This window comes from Protomyctophum parallelum, assembly GCF_964188405.1.
Source record: "Protomyctophum parallelum genome assembly, chromosome: 6".
NCBI lineage: Eukaryota > Metazoa > Chordata > Actinopteri > Myctophiformes > Myctophidae > Protomyctophum > Protomyctophum parallelum.
In genome coordinates this window covers 47,752,092-47,772,363 of record NC_139701.1, presented here as the reverse complement: position 1 = coordinate 47,772,363, position 20,272 = coordinate 47,752,092, and the positions used below count along the sequence as shown (strand labels likewise).

General features: G+C 46.5%; 1 protein-coding gene across 1 annotated transcript in view; it reads left to right on the top strand.

The window, feature by feature from the left end:
* LOC310860045 (sex comb on midleg-like protein 2) overlaps positions 1–20,272 on the top strand; it is a gene marked incomplete at its 3' end in the record, with an annotated part of 57,055 nt that overhangs the window by 31,589 nt on the left and 5,194 nt on the right. The window contains exons 8-12 of the mRNA XM_083766806.1: positions 9,601–9,944; positions 11,169–11,262; positions 13,295–13,501; positions 15,980–16,129; positions 17,385–17,513. Coding sequence (XP_083622932.1) covers positions 9,601–9,944; positions 11,169–11,262; positions 13,295–13,501; positions 15,980–16,129; positions 17,385–17,513 — 924 coding nt within the window. The remainder of the gene's footprint in view (positions 1–9,600; positions 9,945–11,168; positions 11,263–13,294; positions 13,502–15,979; positions 16,130–17,384; positions 17,514–20,272) is intronic.

Here is a 20,272-nt window from a genome sequence, read left to right as displayed (position 1 = left end):
TGGATTGATGCACTACTTTGTTTGTGTTTTATCATGGATTGATGCACTACTTTGTTGTTTGTGTTTTATCATGGATTGATGCACTACTTTGTTGTGTGTGTTTTATCATGGAGTCATGCACTACTTCGTTGTGTGTTTTATCATGGAGTCATGCACTACTTTGTTGTGTGTTTTATCATGGAGTCATGCACTACTTCGTTGTGTGTTTTATCATGGAGTCATGCAATACTTGGTTGTGTGTTTTATCATGGAGTCATGCACTACTTCGTTGTGTGTTTTATCATAGAGTCATGCACTACTTCGTTGTGTGTTTTATCATGGATTGATGCACTACTTCGTTGTGTGTTTTATCATGGAGTCATGCACTACTTCGTTGTGTGTTTTATCATGGAGTCATGCACTACTTTGTTGTGTGTTTTTATCATGGAGTCATGCACTACTTTGTTGTGTGTTTTTATCATGGAGTCATGCACTACTTCGTTGTGTGTTTTATCATGGAGTCATGCAATACTTCGTTGTGTGTTTTATCATGGAGTCATGCACTACTTCGTTGTTGTGTGTTTTATCATGGAGTCATGCACTACTTGGTTGTGGTGTGTTTTATCATGGAGTCATGCAATACTTCGTTGTGTGTTTTATCATGGAGTCATGCAATACTTCGTTGTGTGTTTTATCATGGAGTCATGCACTACTTTGTTGTGTGTTTTATCATGGAGTCATGCACTACATTGTTGTGTGTTTTATCATGGAGTCATGCACTACTTCGTTGTTGTGTGTTTTATCATGGAGTCATGCACTACTTTGTTGTGTGTGTTTTATCATGGATTGATGCACTACTTGGTTGTGGTGTGTTTTATCATGGAGTCATGCACTACTTTGTTGTGTGTTTTATCATGGAGTCATGCACTACTTCGTTGTGTGTTTTATCATGGAGTCATGCACTACTTCGTTGTGTGTTTTATCATGGAGTCATGCACTACTTCGTTGTGTGTTTTATCATGGAGTCATGCACTACTTCGTTGTGTGTTTTATCATGGAGTCATGCACTACTTTGTTGCATGTTTTATCATGGAGTCATGCACTACTTCGTTGTGTGTTTTATCATGGAGTCATGCACTACTTCGTTGCATGTTTTATCATGGAGTCATGCACTACTTCGTTGTGTGTTTTATCATGGAGTCATGCACTACTTGGTTGCATGTTTTATCATGGAGTCATGCACTACTTGGTTGTTGTGTGTTTTATCATTGAGTCATGCACTACTTTGTTGTGTAAGAATGTCACGCGAAAAACTAGTTTCCGTTGGAGATATTTTGAAACTGAAAGTGTCCGTCTGTGTTTTTATATATTTTTATAAATATTGAACCAATGAAAAGTTCTGCTTTTCATCAAGTGTTGATGTTCTTAAAGGACAACTTTAGTTTTTTTCAACAAAGGTTCATGTTTTAGGTTGTTATTAGAGAAACTAAAAGGTGAGTGTTAATTTTCTTTCATTTGCTGCTTTCTTTCGTTTTAGGGATTTTAGCAGTTTTTGACAGGGGGGGCGGGGGCATTCGAGCATGTATTTTTTTACAAAATATTACGGCAAATTTTATTTATTATTATTTACTATAGTCCTAATAAACCCCAAGAAATTACATCTGACCACAAAAGATCACGGGATCTATTGAATGTGACAAACTGACATATTGAGCCCATACACACAGTATAAGCCTTCCCCCAGTAGGCTACCTTCACATTTAGTAGATCCTGTGATCTTCTGTGGCCTGATGTAATTTCCTGGGGTTTATTAGGACTATAGTAAATAATACAAAAATAAAATGTTGTAAAAAAAAATACATATTTAGCCCCATGCTCGAATGCCCCCGCCCCCCTGTCAAAAAGAGCTAAATTCCCTAAAACGAAAGAAAGCAGCAAATGAAAAAAAAGAAGACTCATCTTTTACTTTCTCTAATAACAACCTAAAACATGAACCTTGGTTGAAAAAAACTAAAGTTGTCCTAAAGATCTGCTGCCCAGATGACTAAGTGAAACCTGGTGGTTGACGGAGGCAGCGCTGACGGTCCTGGTCATGTGTTCGCCATGTCCAGTGGAGTGAGTGGACCCACAGCACTGGCATATTCCCGTTTTTTCTTTAGTTTTTTTTGGACAGGCAGGCCACCATAGGAAGGGTCCGGGCCTGCTGACATTCTGCCATCATGATAATGTCACTGTACCTGGATCAGTATCAGTGACAAATAAACCCTCTTCTATCTTCAATCCTTTTGCCAGCATGTCATTCTTGTGAGAGCAACAGAGGGTTGTGTTGTTGTCTGTTGGTTTGTATCATTCATGTTGTTCTGTAAAAGTGGTGGTATTATCAGGGGCTTGTTGGTGTGCGCGTGCCTCGGCGGAGCGGGCGTTAGAGTCTCTGCTGTCTGCGCGCTCTGAGGGGAACGCAACAGTCTGGTATCAGTACAGACCCTCTGTGGAGTCACCAGAGGGAGGGGCTGAAGGGGGAGGATTTATGTCTCTTCCATACCACCTGTTTACACGGGGGGGGGGGGGGGCTGCATGGGGGGGGGGGCTGTGTTTACATAAAGAATCTGCAGTCCAGCTGAGGCACGTCTTCTGTATAGATCACAATAGTTTGTCAGCCGGTATCCGAGTTGTGTGTATGTGTGTGTGTATATATATATATATATATATATATATATATATATATATATATATATATTTTAGCCACTTTAAACCTGGCCTCCCAGTTTTTTTTTGGGGGGGGCATGATGTCATTATAGCCAAAACAATCTTCAAAAAGTAAAAAAAAAAACAATGTTCAGAAACGATCAGACCTACAAGTTCCAACCCTGTGGGTCAGTTAGGCTCATCATCATAGGGTCATAGTTGGGGTCATAGTTAGGGTCATCATAGGGTCATAGTTAGGGTCATCATAGGGTCATAGTTAGGGTCATCATAGGGTCACATTATCATAATCACATGTGAGCTGAGCTCGTAGATCGGCTCTTTTTTTATGATTTTCCTTTTTTGCGTTTTTCAAATTGTTCGGATATAGAATCACATTTGGTGATTTTCCGTACCTGTTCACGTAGGATCCCCCAAAGATACGTGGAGAACGCTCAGGAGGAGCTTAGGGAAAAAAGAGTAACCCCACCCCCCCACACCCCCCCCCCCCCCCCCTCACCCAGCCAAAGCCTCCCTCCCCCTCCCCCCGCCCCCCCCCCCCATCCTAATGCGAGTCAGTCTGCCCCGGCTGGCTCCTCAGTCACTGTGGGCCTTTGTTATGAGCTCGGAGGAAGAAGAATCGGATTCGTGTGGCTCCCGTGTGTGTCTGTGTGTGTCTGTGTGTGTGTGTGTGTGTGTGTGTGTGTGTGTGCACGGTCGGTACGTACACATGTAGGCAGAGGCTCAGCTGGAGCGCGGCGTAGTTTAGATAGTTAGATAGACAGACGGGGTGAAGGAAGTGAGAGAAAAAATAAATGGTGCGCCGGCTCCTTACGAGGCTGAGTCCTGCTGTTTGTTCTCTCCTGGGCATCTGGTAGCATTTAAAAAAAGAGAGAAGCCTTTCTGTTGTTGTTGTTTGTTTGGTTGGTCGGGTGGTTGTTTGCACGGTGAGTTGCATTTTACTTATTCCCCCCCCCCCCCCCTCCTCCCCCTCCTTCTCCCCCTCCTCCTGTTTCTATTCTATTCCTCTCTGGTTGTTTTCCTCGTGTACGCAGAGAGCCAACATGTCTTCACTGTGACAGATTCTGGTCTGATTATAACCCATTCTGACCCGAGATCAGATTCTAGAAATGTCAGTCGCTCTTCGATTTTTCAAAAATAGCAGACCTACAAGCTCGTAGCGCGCCACTCGGTGGCGCGCTATGAGCTTGTAGATCTGCTATTTTTCAATAGCTATTCTGGTGTGTGTGTGTCACTGTGTGACTGTCAAATGTGCGGTTTGTGATATTACCTTGGTGTTTTTGCGAGGTTCCCATTTTTTCATCTGACTTGTGATCGCTCTCGTAAACGGAGAAAGGAGCAGTAGTAATTTTTTCAACCAGGCATACCCCGTGTTTTGAGCATGTAATTATTTATAGGTCAAATCTTGTGTGTTTTTAAGTGGTGCAACCACTTCTACATCCAGCATGCAATGCCCTGTACGTGTTTGTGTGTGTGTGTGTGTGTGTGTGTGCACCTGTGTGAGCAGGAGTGGTGTGCGCATGCGTGAAATTGGAACGAGAGAAGTATGTGACATGGCTGCCACCTGCTGGACGCAAACGATACAGAGAAGATATTGGAATGATACAGAGAAGAAATTGGAATGATACAAATTGGAACGATACAGAGAACCAATAGATGGGAGTTGCACCACTTGGTTCACACTGGTATGATTTTTTTTTGTATTGTGACAATGCACAGAAATATCACATCTACAAGCTTCAGAGTGCTGTGAAGATAATGTGTAGCTGCACCGATGTGCAGCTGTCTTAAGTGGTCTTAAGTGTGATCTCCCTGTCAGAGTGTGAGCCTCTACCTTTGTTTGCCTTAACACACACGCTGTCAGCACGGTGCACAGAAGCGTGCAGGTGTGCATGCTGGACGAACAGTCGACTAAAAACAAAAATAAACTACCGGCTACAGTCCGCCTAGCCGTGAGTGTTCTCTTCAAAGATGGGACGGTAGTTCACGGTGAAAGGTGAGTGGTGGGTCAATGCCCACTCCTCTCCTCTCCTCTCCTCTCCTCTCCTCTCCTCTCCTCTCCTCTCCTCTCCTCTCCTCTCCTCTCCTCTCCTCTCCCCCTCTCTCCTCTCCTCTCCTCTCCTCTCCTCTCCTCTCCTCTCCTCTCCTCTCCTCTCCTCTCCTCTCCTCTCCTCTCCTCTCCTCTCCTCTCCTCTCCTCTCCTCTCCTCTCCTCTCCTCTCCCCCTCTCTCCTCTCCTCTCCTCTCCCCCCTCCCCTCTCCTCTCCACTCCTCTCAGACGTGGCATAGTTTATATTTTATGGTAACCATACATCAAAGTTCCAGCAGCCCCTCCGTAACAAATCGCCGTGCAAAATGTGAGACCAAAAAGAGGAGGAGGGAGTTATTCAAAGCGGTGGTGGTGCCCCTACCTCCCCCCCCCCCCCTCCCTCCTAGGATCGAGTGGGTGGGTTCTTTTTGGGTGGGGGGACCTCCTCGTCCCTTTCAACCCCCCACCCCCCCCCCCCCCCCCCCAGCCCCAGATACTCACTACTAGAGGGCAGACCCTGAAAAACCCCCTCTCATCCCCTCCACCACCACCTCATAGCACAGGGTCAAAAGGTCATGAGGAAATGAAATCCCATATGCCTCCCTAATTTGCCGCGGGGGGGGGGGGGGGGGGGGGGGGGTAGTACTGCCCCCCCCACCCCTCCCCTTCATTCATAATAAGACCGTATGCTCTCCGTGGGTCTCCATGTGAAAGGCACAACAATGGAAGCCCACCAAGGATAACCACACACACACACACACACACATTATTAACCCATTCAGACCTGGCTGGGGGGAGTGAGCACCAGGCAGCCACCCAGACACACACACATTATTAAATGTATGTGTGGCGGGGACCGTTTGTCTCTTGAAGCAGCGGTGGTGAAATGCATTCACAGGCTATGCTTTTCAAAAAAAGGAATAAAAAACCGCCTTAATGCAAAGCACACATTGGGCTGTATTTTGCGTGTCTTAAGTACCAGGTCTTATTCCCTAACTTGAGTAAACTAAAGACCTGGAGGCGTGATCAATGCGCTTTGGCTATTCTGAGTGGCCAAATGGCATTGATCACGCCTCCAGGTCTTTAGTTTACTCAAGTTAGGGAATAAGACCTGGTACTTAACCCATTCTGACCGGGCACCCATTTTGGTGTCAGCATCATGTTATGCTTTAGCTATTTAAAAATAGCAGATCTACAAGCTCATATCGTGCCACCGAGTGGCGCGATACGAGCTTGTAGGTCTGCTATTTTTGAAAAAAATCGTACAACGACTGACATTTTTAGAATCTGATCTCGGGTCAGAATGGGTTCATCAGACCAGTGTGTGTCCGGCGGAAACCTCGTATGAATCTGATCTCAGGTCAGAATGGTACTTAAGACACGCAAAATACAGCCCATTGTCTCTTTCCACGTGTCAATGTGCGACCCCACCTTCACCTTCCCACGACCCCACTCTGGGTTTCGTCCCATAGTTTGAGAAGCTCTGTTGCCGTCCCTCTCTGGGTTTCGTCCCATAGTTGGAGAAGCTCTGTTGCCATCCCTCTCTGGGTTTCGTCCCATAGTTGGAGAAGCTCTGTTGCCATCCCTCTCTGGGGGGAGTTGTTTGTTTTTCTGAACCTGAATTTAAGAAAATACAATTGATGTTTGGTATGCGATGGGTAAATGGTGCATTTATATGGTAAATTCTGCATTTATGTAGCATTTATGCCAGAGGAAACCTAGCCCTGAAACATGACTGCCATGATGATTATCATGACAGTCATGCAGTAACTGCACCCTGTTTTTGGCGCTCGCTGCATTTACAAGATTTCCGTATATATAAACATTCAGATTTCAAATATAAAGTACTCACAAAGTGTCCCACGGGTGTTAGTTAGTAGCAGCGCCAGCGATTAGAATTGCTGCATCCCGCGTTGTTTAATAAAAAGCATTTTTATCCGAGCTCCCCGGCTACTTTTTTCAAACGGGGTTCGTTTGGGAAATCCACAGTTGCACACCCCGGGAGCGCACTCGCCTATTAGTCTGTATTGGCAGGGCGGTCAGCGTACCTATATCGAACACACCGAGTGCCACCCTCCTCCCGACCGATAGGGGCGCGTAGTTGAAAGCCAATGGCAAAATAACACCTCGGATAAAAATGCTTTTTATTAAACAACGCGGGATGCAGAAATTCTAATCGCTGGAGCTGCTACTAACTAACACCCGTGGGACAAATTGTGAGAAATGAGACATTTCGGAGTAATTTCCCGTTCCACTGGTGAAAGATCCAATCAAAATGACAGATCTAGATGCTGAATATTTAATGTTGTTCATTAAGATGAAATGTGGAGATGCATGGGTTAACCCTTTCTAATCAAATTTCTAATAAAAATTACGGCCAAATACATATAATTCTGGGGGTCCTTGACATGAAATAGTTTGAGAACCACTGACATAGAAACAGTTTTTCTTTTTGTTAACTTTTTTTTGTAAACTGTCAGGATTAGGGCTGGCAAAATGGAAAGATTGTATTAACCGGTTACCGCCAGGACTTGCCGGCTAATTAACCGCTATCTGTTAAGATTTTTTGTTGTTGCTATTTCACGCATAAAAAATAGACAAATACACCGTTTATTTTCCATAATACAATGCGCACTATTAACCATTAAACATAACAATATTACAACGAGGAAGAAGAAGCATTACACACATTGTTTTCCATAAGAAATATGGTTTTATTTTAGCAGTGAAACGGGAGGATTAAATACAATCATCTTGCCCGACGCGGGTCACGCGGCCTGCTGTCAATCAGTGCACTAGTGCGTAGGCTACAGTCTTCTATACGTATCGCGGACCGGTCAGGAAGGATTAGGAAGAGAGAGAGAGAGAGAGACGTGTTAGAGAGAGCGTCTCTCTCTAACACACACGCACGCGCGCAAAAGAGAGAGAGAGAACGTCTGAGATGGAGAGAGAGAGGGGGGGGGGGGGGGGGGGGTCCCGTTAGCAACAAGCTAACAGCATACCGGTACGTTCGTTCTATGATCCATAAAACGCGCATGGGGCTGCTCCAGGCGGCAGAACCCCTATGCACTCTGCGATCTGCCCTTTATAGAACCAACGTTCGTTGCATGAAGGTCCTGGAAAAGCCCTACAAAACAAATACAAGCATAAAACAAGCCGCCCCTCGCTCCAGCGACTACCACTGCTCTACGTGTATAAGACCTCTATATTCCCCCCCCCCTAGAGTCAGTGGGGGTTCTTCAGAATAGGCCAGCTCTAATCCCTGTGTCAAAGCCCCCTCCTCTGGGGTCTTTGTCCCCCCCCCCCCCCCCCCCTGACCCAGCCTGGCCTGGGGGACACTTTAGCTGGATAGATGCTTATCTGCTGCTCACGGTTAGAGCGGCCCGTACGGACCGGTCTGCATGCAGAGAGGACACAAAGGACGCTGTTTTGAATCTCGCGTTGCACGCCGTCGATGCACACGGTGCTCGCAGACCTAATTAGTCGTCTTTTGGGGGGAGAGGCACTGAAAGACTTCAGTGCACCTTCGGTCGCAACATGTGTAGGCACAATGCATTAAGGAATGAATGCATTCGCCGTGTATCCGAAGGAAGTCTTGATCCAATCACTTTTACATTTTCTCCAGTTTAATCCTGAAACTTTTGCTGTATTCAAGATCTGATTTTAGGCATGTTTAAGCCTCCAGGAGAATCCGTGTTGAGGTTCTTAATTCGGATGTTTTGACATAACAATCTGGCTGATAGCAGATGATGTTGATTTGTTTATTTATTTTTTGCTGTGTGTGTGCTTGTGTACCCCAAGCGAGTCATGGACTTGAGGACAAAGATTGACTGTCCAATGCCAAAGGTCACAATGTGATGTCAGCTTGTTGATCTACAAGCTCACAATGTGATGTCAGCTCATAGATCTACAAGCTCACAATGTGATGTCAGCTCGTAGATCTACAAGCTCACAATGTGATGTCAGCTCGTAGATCTACAAGCTCACAATGTGATGTCAGCTCGTAGATCTACAAGCTCACAATGTGATGTCAGCTCGTAGATCTACAAGCTCACAATGTGATGTCAGCTCGTAGATCTACAAGCTCACAATGTGTTGTCAGCTCATAGATCTACAAGCTCACAATGTGATGTCAGCTCGTAGATCTACAAGCTCACAATGTGATGTCTGCTCGTAGATCTACAAGCTCACAATGTTTAATCAAAATAAAATGTTATTTGTTTTTTAGAAAATGTTCCACTTTAGGACAAAATATGGGTCAAAACAACTGTAATTTGTGGTCTGGGTCCCCCCCCTCCCCCCATCAGGGCCCCAAACAATCTGGCATCGGGCGAGGCGCGGATGCCAATTAACAGACTTTAACCCATTCTGGGCGGTGAACCCCTTTTGGTGTTTTAACTAAGCATTATGTTATACTTTAGCTATTGAAAAATAGCAGATCTACAAGCTCATAGCAGACGATTTTTCTAAAATAGCAGACCTACAAGCTCTTAGCGCGCCACTCGGTGGCGTGCTAAGAGCTTGTAGGTCTGCTATTTTAGAAAAATCGTAAAAATGCGGCACATATCTTTGAATATGTGTTCTTTCAGAGCGAAAGTTTTTTTTATTTATTTCGACGTCAGGCGTCTATGGGATAAAGAACTGTGGTGAGAAGAGTGGTGTTTATAGTGGGTGTAATTGTGGCTCCATAGTAATAATTTCTCTCTCTCTCTCTCTCTCTCTCTCTCTCTCTCTCTCTCTCTCTCTCTCTCTCTCTCTCTCTGTCTCTCTCTATTTCTCTCTCCCTCGCCCTCGCCCTCTCTCTCTGTCTCTCTCTGTCCCTCTGTCTCTCCCTGTCTCTGTCTCTCTATATCCCTCTCCCTCTCCCTCTCCCGCTCTCTCTCTCTGTAGTCCCTCTGCCAAAGAACCCCCACCAGGTGGTCTCGTCGGCCGCCTCGTCGTCTCCGGCCTCCTCCAAGCCCAGCCGCCGCTCCATGCAGGCCCCGTACCGGCTGCCCAACCCGCTGCCCCCGCTGCCCGTCAGGAAGGGGGTGAGGGGCCGACGCCCCAAGAGCGAGACCATCGCCCTGCTCAAGGCCGTGGCCGAGGCCGCCGCGGCCGCCCACAACAACAACAACAACAACAGCGCCAACAACGGAAACAACAACGGCTCCGCCACCAGCGGCAGCGCGCCCGATAACACCCAGATCACACCGCGGCTCTACAAGAAGAGAGGCCCCAAGCCGGGGAGCAAGGTAAGAACACCCAGCTCACACCGTGGCCCCTACGGGGCCCCAAGCCGGGGAGCAAGGTAAGAACACCCAGCTCACACCGTGGCCCCTACGAGGCCCCAAGCTGGGGAGCAAGGTAAGAACACCCAGCTCACACCGTGGCCCTACAAGGCCCCAAGCCGGGCAGCAAGGTAAGAACACCCAGCTCACACCGTGGCCCCTACGAGGCCCCAAGCCGGGGAGCAAGGTAATAACACCCAGCTCACACCGTGGCCCTACGAGGCCCCAAGCCGGGGAGCAAGGTAAGAACACCCAGCTCACACCGTGGCCCCTACGAGGCCCCAAGCCGGGGAGCAAGGTAAGAACACCCAGCTCACACCGTGGCCCCTACGAGGCCCCAAGCCGGGGAGCAAGGTAAGAACCAGTGTTGTTTTCGTCGACTAAAACTTAAGACGAAAATTGTTCGTCGACTACCTATTTTCACTGACAAAAACTAAATGGAAACTAAATGAAAACTAAGCTACGATGACTAAAACTAAGACTAAATTTACTGACAATGTCGTCGACAAATAAAAACTAGACTAAAATGTTAGGAAGGGACTAGTGGACAAGAGATCCAGTATAAGTCATTTTTCACTTGGTTGCATGCTGAAAATAGCTGATCTACAAGCTCACAACGCGTCGCGCTGCGACGCGTTGTGAGCTTGTTGTGAGGCAGAGAAGCATAAAGTAAAGCCTGGTCACAACGTAAGGCAGAGAAGCATAAAGTAAAGCGTGGTCACAACGTAAGGCAGAGAAGCATAAAGTAAAGCCTGGTCACAACGTAAGGCAGAGAAGCATAAAGTAAAGCCTGGTCACAACGTAAGACAGAGAAGCATAAAGTAAAGCCTGGTCACAACGTAAGACAGAGAAGCATAAAGTAAAGCCTGGTAACAACGTAAGGCAGAGAAGCATAAAGTAAAGCCTGGTCACAACGTAAGGCAGAGAAGCATAAAGTAAAGCCTGGTCACAGCGTAAGGCAGAGAAGCATAAAGTAAAGCCTGGTCACAACGTAAGGCAGAGAAGCATAAAGTAAAGCCTGGTCTGTTATAGGCAGTTTGTCTGTGTGAAGGAGGAGGAGGTGCCATGTGTATCCTTAAGTGAACATGAACTGTCAACCCCCGTTATATTTGTTTCCTTGTCAAATGAATTGTAATGTGTGGATTCAAATAAAGTAAAAAGTGTGTGTCTTGTGTTTTTTTCCCCCAGAGAAAACCCAAGCTCCCCCAGACCACCGCCCAGCTTCCCAGCATCCAGGTGCCTCAGGAGAGCCCTGCCAACCACAATGCTGTGGTCTCCACAGGTAACACACCAAATGATCACCTTTATATTCAACCACAACGCTGTGGTGATCCTGGTCACTATACTGCCTCCCCCTGGCCAGCCGGGGCGCCTGATGGAGGGGAAAGGAACTGGTTGGAATAACGTGTTCCTTCCACGCGCTACGTCCAGCCAGGGAAACTCCCCCCCCCCCCTGTCAGGTGTAAAAGGAGCAACTTGGACACTCAGGCATGAAGGAAGCATGAGTTCAAGTCCGTTGCTCTCCCCTTGTCCCCCATATATGGGGACTAGGTTGGCGGAGGGTGTGTAGAGCCCAGGATCACATTAGATGATTGACACAGGGGTGAAAAATGGGTTACAAAATCGTGGGATAAAAAATATATTTGAAAAATAGCAGATCTACAAGCTACAAGCTTGTAGGTCTGCTATTAGTTGAAAAGACGAAGAACGACGAAACGTTAGCTTTTTCAGAACACTGTCAGGATGTAGAAGACATTTTTAGAATCTGATCTCAGGTCAAAATGGGCTAGAAAAAGTGGTTCCCAAACTATTTCATGTCAAGGACCCCTAAATTGACACTAATTCGACCCCCCCCCCCCCCATTAATTTCAAGGACCCCCAGTTTGATGCCTGAAGAAGGTCAGTAGACCGAAAGCTTGCCAAATAAATACATTGATTGTGCAACAGATCTGAGTGTGCGGAGCGTCCCTTTATTTCTTTCTCAAGGACCCCCAGTTTGACATTAGTCTAAACGGACATTCAGGTGCTTCTAACTTTACTCGCGTATTTCCATGGTATTGATACTTTATACTTCTACTACTTTTAGTTTTACTCCACTATACTGTTATTTGACATCTTAGTAACCCACCAGATTTAGATTATTAATTCAAAACATTTGGCATAATGAGTACTTTAACACGTGCGTGCGTGAATGAATGAATGAATTTCTATTTTCGTGTCTTGTCGTTTAAGACCCATCCCTTACGGGATTATAAGACACCATCAACACATTCTGACCTGAGATCAGATTCATACGAGGTTTCCGCCGGACACACACTGGTCTGATGAACCCATTCTGACCTGAGATCAGATTCTAAAAATGTCAGTCGCTCTTCGATTTTTCAAAAATAGCAGACCTACAAGCTCGTATCACGCCACTCGGTGGCGCGATATGAGCTTGTAGATCTGCTATTTTTAAATAGCTAAAGCATAACATGATGCTGACACCAAAATGGGTGCCCGGTCAGAATGGGTTACAATATCACAAGTTCACTTCCCTACACAGAAGTTACACCAAGTATTTGATCAAAACAAAAACAGAAATAAGCATCATCATAAAAATAAAATAAAATACGTCACACATAAGTTTTCTTTGTCCGTATGTCCCGAGCTTTCTCTATATATTCTGCTAATGCAAATATATTTTGTTCGAAAATCCATCTCAGTCGCTCTGCATCTCTTAACCACATCAGATCTATATTTTTACATCTGTTAAAATAACTTTTGACGTAGCTCATGATACAACATAACCTGACGCTGCCAGATGGGGGCGGTATTGGGTAACCATGTTCCCCAACACAGCATCCATCTGGGATCTCTCAGGGAGTTGAGCTAACACCGAACCGCTCCGCACCGAACCAATCAGCGTGAGCTACGTAAGGGCGGGATATGTGCGAAACCGGATGTGAAGCTATAATAGACACGTCAATATGATTGGTTGTGTTTGCACGCCCCACACGGTGATAGACAGACGGTCCCATCCAATCATCTACCAAGTATCTTGAAAAAGAACAGCAGCCCCGTCATCGATTTGGCTCCCCGAGATCCCAGATCCCAATAAGCTGTGAAACAAACTTGTGTAGGAAGCTTCTTGGATCTGGCAGCGTCAGGTTAAGATACAACGGGCAATAGAAAAGAAAATGGAACTCATTCTCAATATCGTGTGTGTGTGTGTGTGTGTGTGTGTGTGTGTGTGTGTGTGTGTGTGTGTGTGTGTGTGTGTGTGTGTGTGTGTGTGTGTGCTTGTCTGCGTGTGTCTGCGCGTGTACGTGCAGTGTGCGTGTACGTGAACAAGCACGGTAACTGCGGCCCCCACCTGGACCGGAAGCAGATGCAGCGCTCCATGCCGGACCACTTCGGGCCCGGCCCGGCCAACAGGGTCCTCCAGGAAGCGGTCCAGTCCTGTATAGACTGTCTCTATCAGCCCAAAGTCCTGCTCCCCGCCCTGCAGACTCACTCCGGGGGAGGGGAGGTGGTCCGAGGTCAGTACCGTCATTTACGCACTATAACCCATTCTGAACCGGAACCCATTTTGGTGTCGGCGTCATGTTATGCTTTAGCTATTGAAAAATAGCAGACCTACAAGCTCATAGCGCGCCACCGAGTGGCGCGCTACGAGCTTGTAGATCTGCTATTTTTGAAAAAATCGAAGAACGACTGACATTTTTTTTAAATCTGATCTCAGGTCAGAATGGGATAAAGCACCTGAATATAAGCCGCAGCAGATACATTTAGGGGAAAAAACTAATACACATAAACAACAGGGCTCCAGACTAACTTTTTTTCACCAACGTCCCGGAACCGTCCCAAAATACAATTTGAACCGTCCCAAAATACAATTTGAACCGTCCCAAAATACAATTTGAACCGTCCCAAAATACAATTTGAACCGTCCCGAAGTAAATGTATACCGTCCCGGGAAGAAAAAGTACAAAAAAAGCACCACTCAAATTGTGAAATTAATACATATTAAGCCAAACAGATAATGTACTGCACATGTATTGAATACATGCAGTACATTATTTGTTTGGCTTCATGTTTCTTCTGTAGATACACTGATTTACCTCAAAATGCTCCCAGATGAAAAATAGGGCTTGGTTAAAAATGTTAATCGAATTAATCAGAGTCTTTGCAATTCATTAATCTAAATTAATCACATTTTAATCGCATATCAATATTCGACCTGAGAACAGTGATATTTATTTTCAAATGGATTTTGTTGTTTTGGTGTACCAGTGGATCGATGAATAGTGACTATACAGTAGCTTATAAAACGTTGGTGTAGGCTACTTGATCAAAGACCAACAGATGACGTGCAGCTATGGTCTATGAATACTCAAATGTCTATTACATGGGTGGCATGAGAAAACAAATAAAAACAACTCTCCTCCGTGTCGCAAGTTGCAATATTATGGACCACAGCAACGACATGGTACTGTGGTACTATGGTGCTGTGTCGGCAGACAGCCTCATGGTGGCGCTGTGTCGGCAGACAGACTCATGTTGGCGCTGTGTCTGTGTTTTGTACTGTGGTACTGTGTCATGGTACTATGGTGCTGTGTCGGCAGACAGCCTCATGGTGGCGCTGTGTCTGTGTTTTGTACTGTGGTACTGTGGTACTGTGTCATGGTACTATGGTGCTGTGTCGGCAGACAGCCTCATGGTGGCGCTGTGTCGGCAGACAGCCTCATGGTGGTGCTGTGTCTGTGTTTTGTACTGTGGTACTGTGGTACTATGGTGCTGTGTCGGCAGACAGCCTCATGGTGGCGCTGTGTCGGCAGACAGCCTCATGGTGGCGCTGTGTCGGCAGACAGCCTCATGGTGGTGCTGTGTCTGTGTTTTGTACTGTGGTACTGTGGTACTATGGTGATGTGTCGGCAGACAGCCTCATGGTGGTGCTGTGTCGGCAGGCAGCCTCATGGTGGCGCTGTGTCTGTGTTTTGTACTGTGGTACTGTGTCATGGTACTATGGTGCTGTGTCGGCAGACAGCCTCATGGTGGAGCTGTGTCTGTGTTTTGTACTGTGGTACTGTGGTGCTGTGTCGGCAGACAGCCTCATGGTGGCGCTGTGTCGGCAGGCAGCCTCATGGTGGCGCTGTGTCTGTGTTTTGTACTGTGGTACTGTGTCATGGTACTATGGTGCTGTGTCGGCAGACAGCCTCATGGTGGCGCTGTGTCTGTGTTTTGTACTGTGGTACTGTGGTACTATGGTGCTGTGTCGGCAGACAGCCTCATGGTGGCGCTGTGTCGGCAGACAGCCTCATGGTGGCGCTGTGTCGGCAGACAGCCTCATGGTGGCGCTGTGTGGGCAGACAGCCTCATGGTGGCGCTGTGTCTGTGTTTTGTACTGTGGTACTGTGGTACTGTGTCACGGTACTATGGCGCTGTGTCGGCAGACAGCCTCATGGTGGCGCTGTGTCTGTGTTTTGTACTGTGGCACTGTGGTACTGTGTCATGGTACTATGGCGCTGTGTCGGCAGACAGACTCATGGTGGCGCTGTGTCTGTGTTTTGTACTGTGGTACTGTGGTACTATGGTGCTGTGTCGGCAGACAGACTCATGGTGGCGCTGTGTCTGTGTTTTGTACTGTGGTACTGTGGTACTGTGTCACGGTACTATGGCGCTGTGTCGGCAGACAGCCTCATGGTGGCGCTGTGTCTGTGTTTTGTACTGTGGTACTGTGGTACTATGGTGCTGTGTCGGCAGACAGACTCATGGTGGCGCTGTGTCTGTGTTTTGTACTGTGGTACTGTGTCATGGTACTATGGTGCTGTGTCGGCAGACAGACTCATGGTGGCGCTGTGTCTGTGTTTTGTACTGTGGTACTGTGGTACTATGGTGCTGTGTCGGCAGACAGCCTCATGGTGGCGCTGTGTCTGTGTTTTGTACTGTGGTACTGTGGTACTATGGTGCTGTGTCGGCAGACAGCCTCATGGTGGCGCTGTGTCTTGTGTTTTCAGTGAGAACGGACGGCGGCGTGCGCCTGCTGAAGCTGCCCTCGGCGTCCAGCGCCGGCTTCGTGCTGCGCTTCCTGGATACGGTGTGTCGCCACCTGCAGTGTGACTCCCTGTTCAGCAGCCAGCCCTTCAGGGAGTTCAGGACCCTGTCAGGTAAAACAACTCCTGCAGTTCACTTCCTGTGTGCGTTCACACTAGGCATGTGAATCTCGTCTCATCTCACGATTAGATAACGCATCTCGATGCACTGCTGCAGCGATACGATACTTTAGCGATACATGGAATCTCCTGGCGATACGATTCACCCCTCTACCGATACGATGCGATTTGATTGGCGATTCAATTCGGATGTATATTAACCCATTCTGACCTGAGATCAGATTCATACGAGGTTTCCGCCGGACAAACACTGGGTCTGATGAACCCATTCTGACCTGAGATCAGATTCTAAAAATGTCAGTAGTTTTTTTAGATTTTTCAAAAATAGCAGACCTACAAGCTCGTATCGCGCCACTCGGTGGCGTGATATGAGCTTGTAGATCTGCTATTTTTCAATAGCTAAAGCATAACATGATGCCAACACCAACATGGGTGCCCGGTCAGAATGGGTTAAAGCTCTATTAATTTCCCAAAACAAATGCATTACATTTAAATTCAAAGCAATTTATTGTTTTACTTTAGGTTAATAGTATAGCTCTGCATCTCAAACAACCCAACTTATAGACTTCTGTTAAGTAAACAAAGGGTCTGCTCTCTGCTGGTTTTTGTGGAATTGTTAGATTACTAATAATCATAGGCTATAGTATAATTATTATATCTCAAAGGTCAATTTGAGGTTTTGAGTATAGATGAATTAATGTTACCAACGTATAAATAGAAAAGAAACAAATAAACAAAACAAAAATTACAGGTCACACTTGTAGTGCTGTCAAACAAGTCTGTCTAGTTTAATCTGCAACACAGTGTTATAATATAATTGCCTATGTATAGTGGGGGTCCCTGCTTGATCTCTCACACTCAGCTAAGTGGTCCTCCCATCCACTAGCACTTTGAGCATTAAGTTGCTCAAAAGCGCATGAGGCGATTTCACTCCTCCTTCCGGGTAGGAACAGAGTGCATTCTGGGACGGATTGGCCCCAAACACATGAACGCGCTGCCGTTGAACGTGCACGAACGCGCCGGGAAACACGCACAAACGCGAATGAGCGTGCTGCGGTCGTGAACGTGAACGCGTTCATGTGTTTGGGGCCCACGCTGCAATACCAAATTTGGCCACTATGTCCATTTCGCCTCAGGGTTTCCTCTGAGTGCCGTCTATATTCATATATAAGAGTACAGTACAGTACAGTACAGTACAGTACAGTACAGTACAGTGTGTGTGTGTGTGTGTGTGTTCTCTCCTGTCTAGTGAAAGAAGAGGCGATGGAGAGCACCTCTCTGGGTCGGGCTAGTAAGAGGGGTCCTCCGGGGGTCTCCCCACCGTACGCAGCGCCCCTGTCCCCTAAACACCTACGCACTGAGGCCCACCCATCAGAAGGTACGCCCCTGTCCCCTAAACACCTACGCACTGAGGCCCACCCATCATAAGGTACGCCCCTGTCCCCTAAACACCTACGCACTGAGGCCCACCCATCAGAAGGTACGCCCCTGTCCCCTAAACACCTACGCACTGAGGCCCACCCATCAGAAGGTACAACTCAGCTCTACCTCTCTCTCTTTGGCCCTCATTTATCAACCGTGCGTACGCCAAAAATATGGGTGCACGCCGAAATTACCGACATTTTCGGCATTCACCATTTCCGCCAAAGGTTGAAATTGAACTTGAGTAGGACAAAAAGTCACGTCTGGTCGGGAGCTGGCGTACACTTTGTCCTCGCCTGTTTGTCTGTCGTAGAACAGCGGAGCAGCATTGTTTGACCAGCTGAGAGGCGGTCACAGGCATCTAAGCATATGTTTTCACTCCTAAAATGTATAAAACTAATAATACATGTGAACAGTGTTGTTTTCGTCAGGACTGACGATAACGTAAATGACGACGTCAACGCCCCTTTTTCCAGGACTAAGACGGACTAAAACGAACGACACTAAAATAATGCGGGACAAGACTGACGCTGACTACCGTAGCTCTGTTTGATGACGATGATGAGACGTGTGTGTGTCATTGTTGACAAGACGAGGCTAGACGAAAATGTTAGTGGATTGACGAACAAAGTTTGTAGGGGTCCTAAAGTTGTGAATCGATATAATTCAACTAAACTGTGGGAAAATCACATATGTACAAGCCCAAAGCGCTGTGCATTGCGACGGGTAGATAACTTGTAGATCTGCTACTTCCAGCGCAGGAAGGGCGCAAGCTTATGACGCTCTTTAACTATGCATCTGTTGCATCAGCAGGCAGCGAGTCCAGCGACAGACTCACAACACACGAGCAGCAGACGGGATGCACAGGGACTATAGACATTTTATTTAAAGACATTTTAAAAAAATTGAATAAAAATGGACTAAAACCTTTTACTAAAATGACTAAAACTGACTAAAACCCTTAGGAGTTTCCGTCGACTAAAACTATCAAGGATAGAAATGACTAAGACTGACTAAGACTAATTAAGCATTTTTCCAAATGACTAAGACTAACTAAGACTAATTAAGCATTTTTCCAAAAGACTAAATCAAAAAAATGCCTGCCAAAAACAACACTGCATGTGAAAAAAATAAATAATTGTAAAGGCAAGTGCAGGGGAGTCGAGGGAACCACATCGGAGACAGGCTAACCCAGCCAGCCCACCAGTGCCAGCCCAGTGCCATGTACATGAGGCTGCAGGTTTAGGTTTAGCACATTCATATAATTGACACTGCCCATGCAGCGACTCAGGCAATCTAAATAGATCGTCATAAACGTGCATGGTCACGGTTTAGAGACAGACAGGACAGGAGGGAGGAGATGCACCTAAAACAGCAGCGTGTGTGCGCGCCTATTTAATTGTTATTTAATTCATATGATTCACAGGGTCAGGTTTTCGTTCAATAATATATTTTGTTGTATATTAAATGAATGTAGACTTTAATAATTTAGGCTACAACTAACAACACACAGCAGGCGCGTAGCGTGGATCAAATGATTGACTGGGCGAATTAGCATGGGGGCGCATCCCCGGCCGTTAGGTGTGAAGTGTGGACGGTTTGGGGGACCATTTAAAACAAAGGCGGCTTGCATGCTGTGGTTTACTAACCAGAAAGGCAAGCCAGGTGAGAGGAGAAACAGAGGGTAGGCCTACAGCTTTATTTAATTCATGCAGGTGTTCGTTCTTTATATATTTAAGATACAATAACACACCAGTTGGGCTTGCAAGTTGCGTGTGCGTGCGTGCGCCTGGGTGTGTATGAGAGGGGGGTGAGGCGTAACCAGGGGGGCAGACAGACAGATATTTTGTGAAGCCACTAAGGAAATCGGGACTTCCTGAAAGTTCATATAATGGCCTGTTGTGGCGCTGTCATTGGGCCCAGAAAAACCCATAGCCCCATAGAGGTCCATGAATTTGGGCCCAACTTCACCTAGACTGTATTACCTTAATAAACATGGTCATGAATACTTTCTGCTTCCAGTCACTAGTTTAAAGTCTAATTTCTAATGTCATAATATTCTTTTGGGAAAATTATGGTCTCATTTATTTAAAAAATGACCATAAAGTCGCGTATGTTCTGAGGGGCGTGGCTACCGTTACAATCTATGAACGGGATCCCCCACCCACTCGAGTCAAAATAAAAACCAACGAAGAAGAAGGGGGGAAGTCCCGCCTCGTTGTCTGGGCCAGCCAATGGCTCAGCTGGGCCCAAACGGATCTAGAAAGATGGCGACTTCCATTGCAAGGAATTTTAGGCTTCATTTTACGTTCATGTTAGACCCGGGGAACGCTTTGTCCATATTTTTTACAGTCTATGGGCGTAACCTGACTCTGCCAGATGGGGGCGGTATTGGGTAACCATGTTCTCCAACACAGCATCCATCTGGGATCTCTCAGGGAGTTGAGCTAACACCGATCCGCTCCGCACCGAACCAATCAGCGTGAGCTAAGGGCGGGATATGTGCGAAACCGGATGAAGCTATAATAGACACGTCAATATGATTGGTTGTGTTTGCACGCCCACACGGTGATAGACAGACGGTCCCATCCAATCATCTACCAAGTATATTGAAAAAAAGGAACAGCCCCGTCATCGAATTTGCTTCCGAGATCCCAGATCCCAATAAGCTGTGAAACAAATTGTGTGTAGCAAGCTTCTTGGATCTGGCAGCGT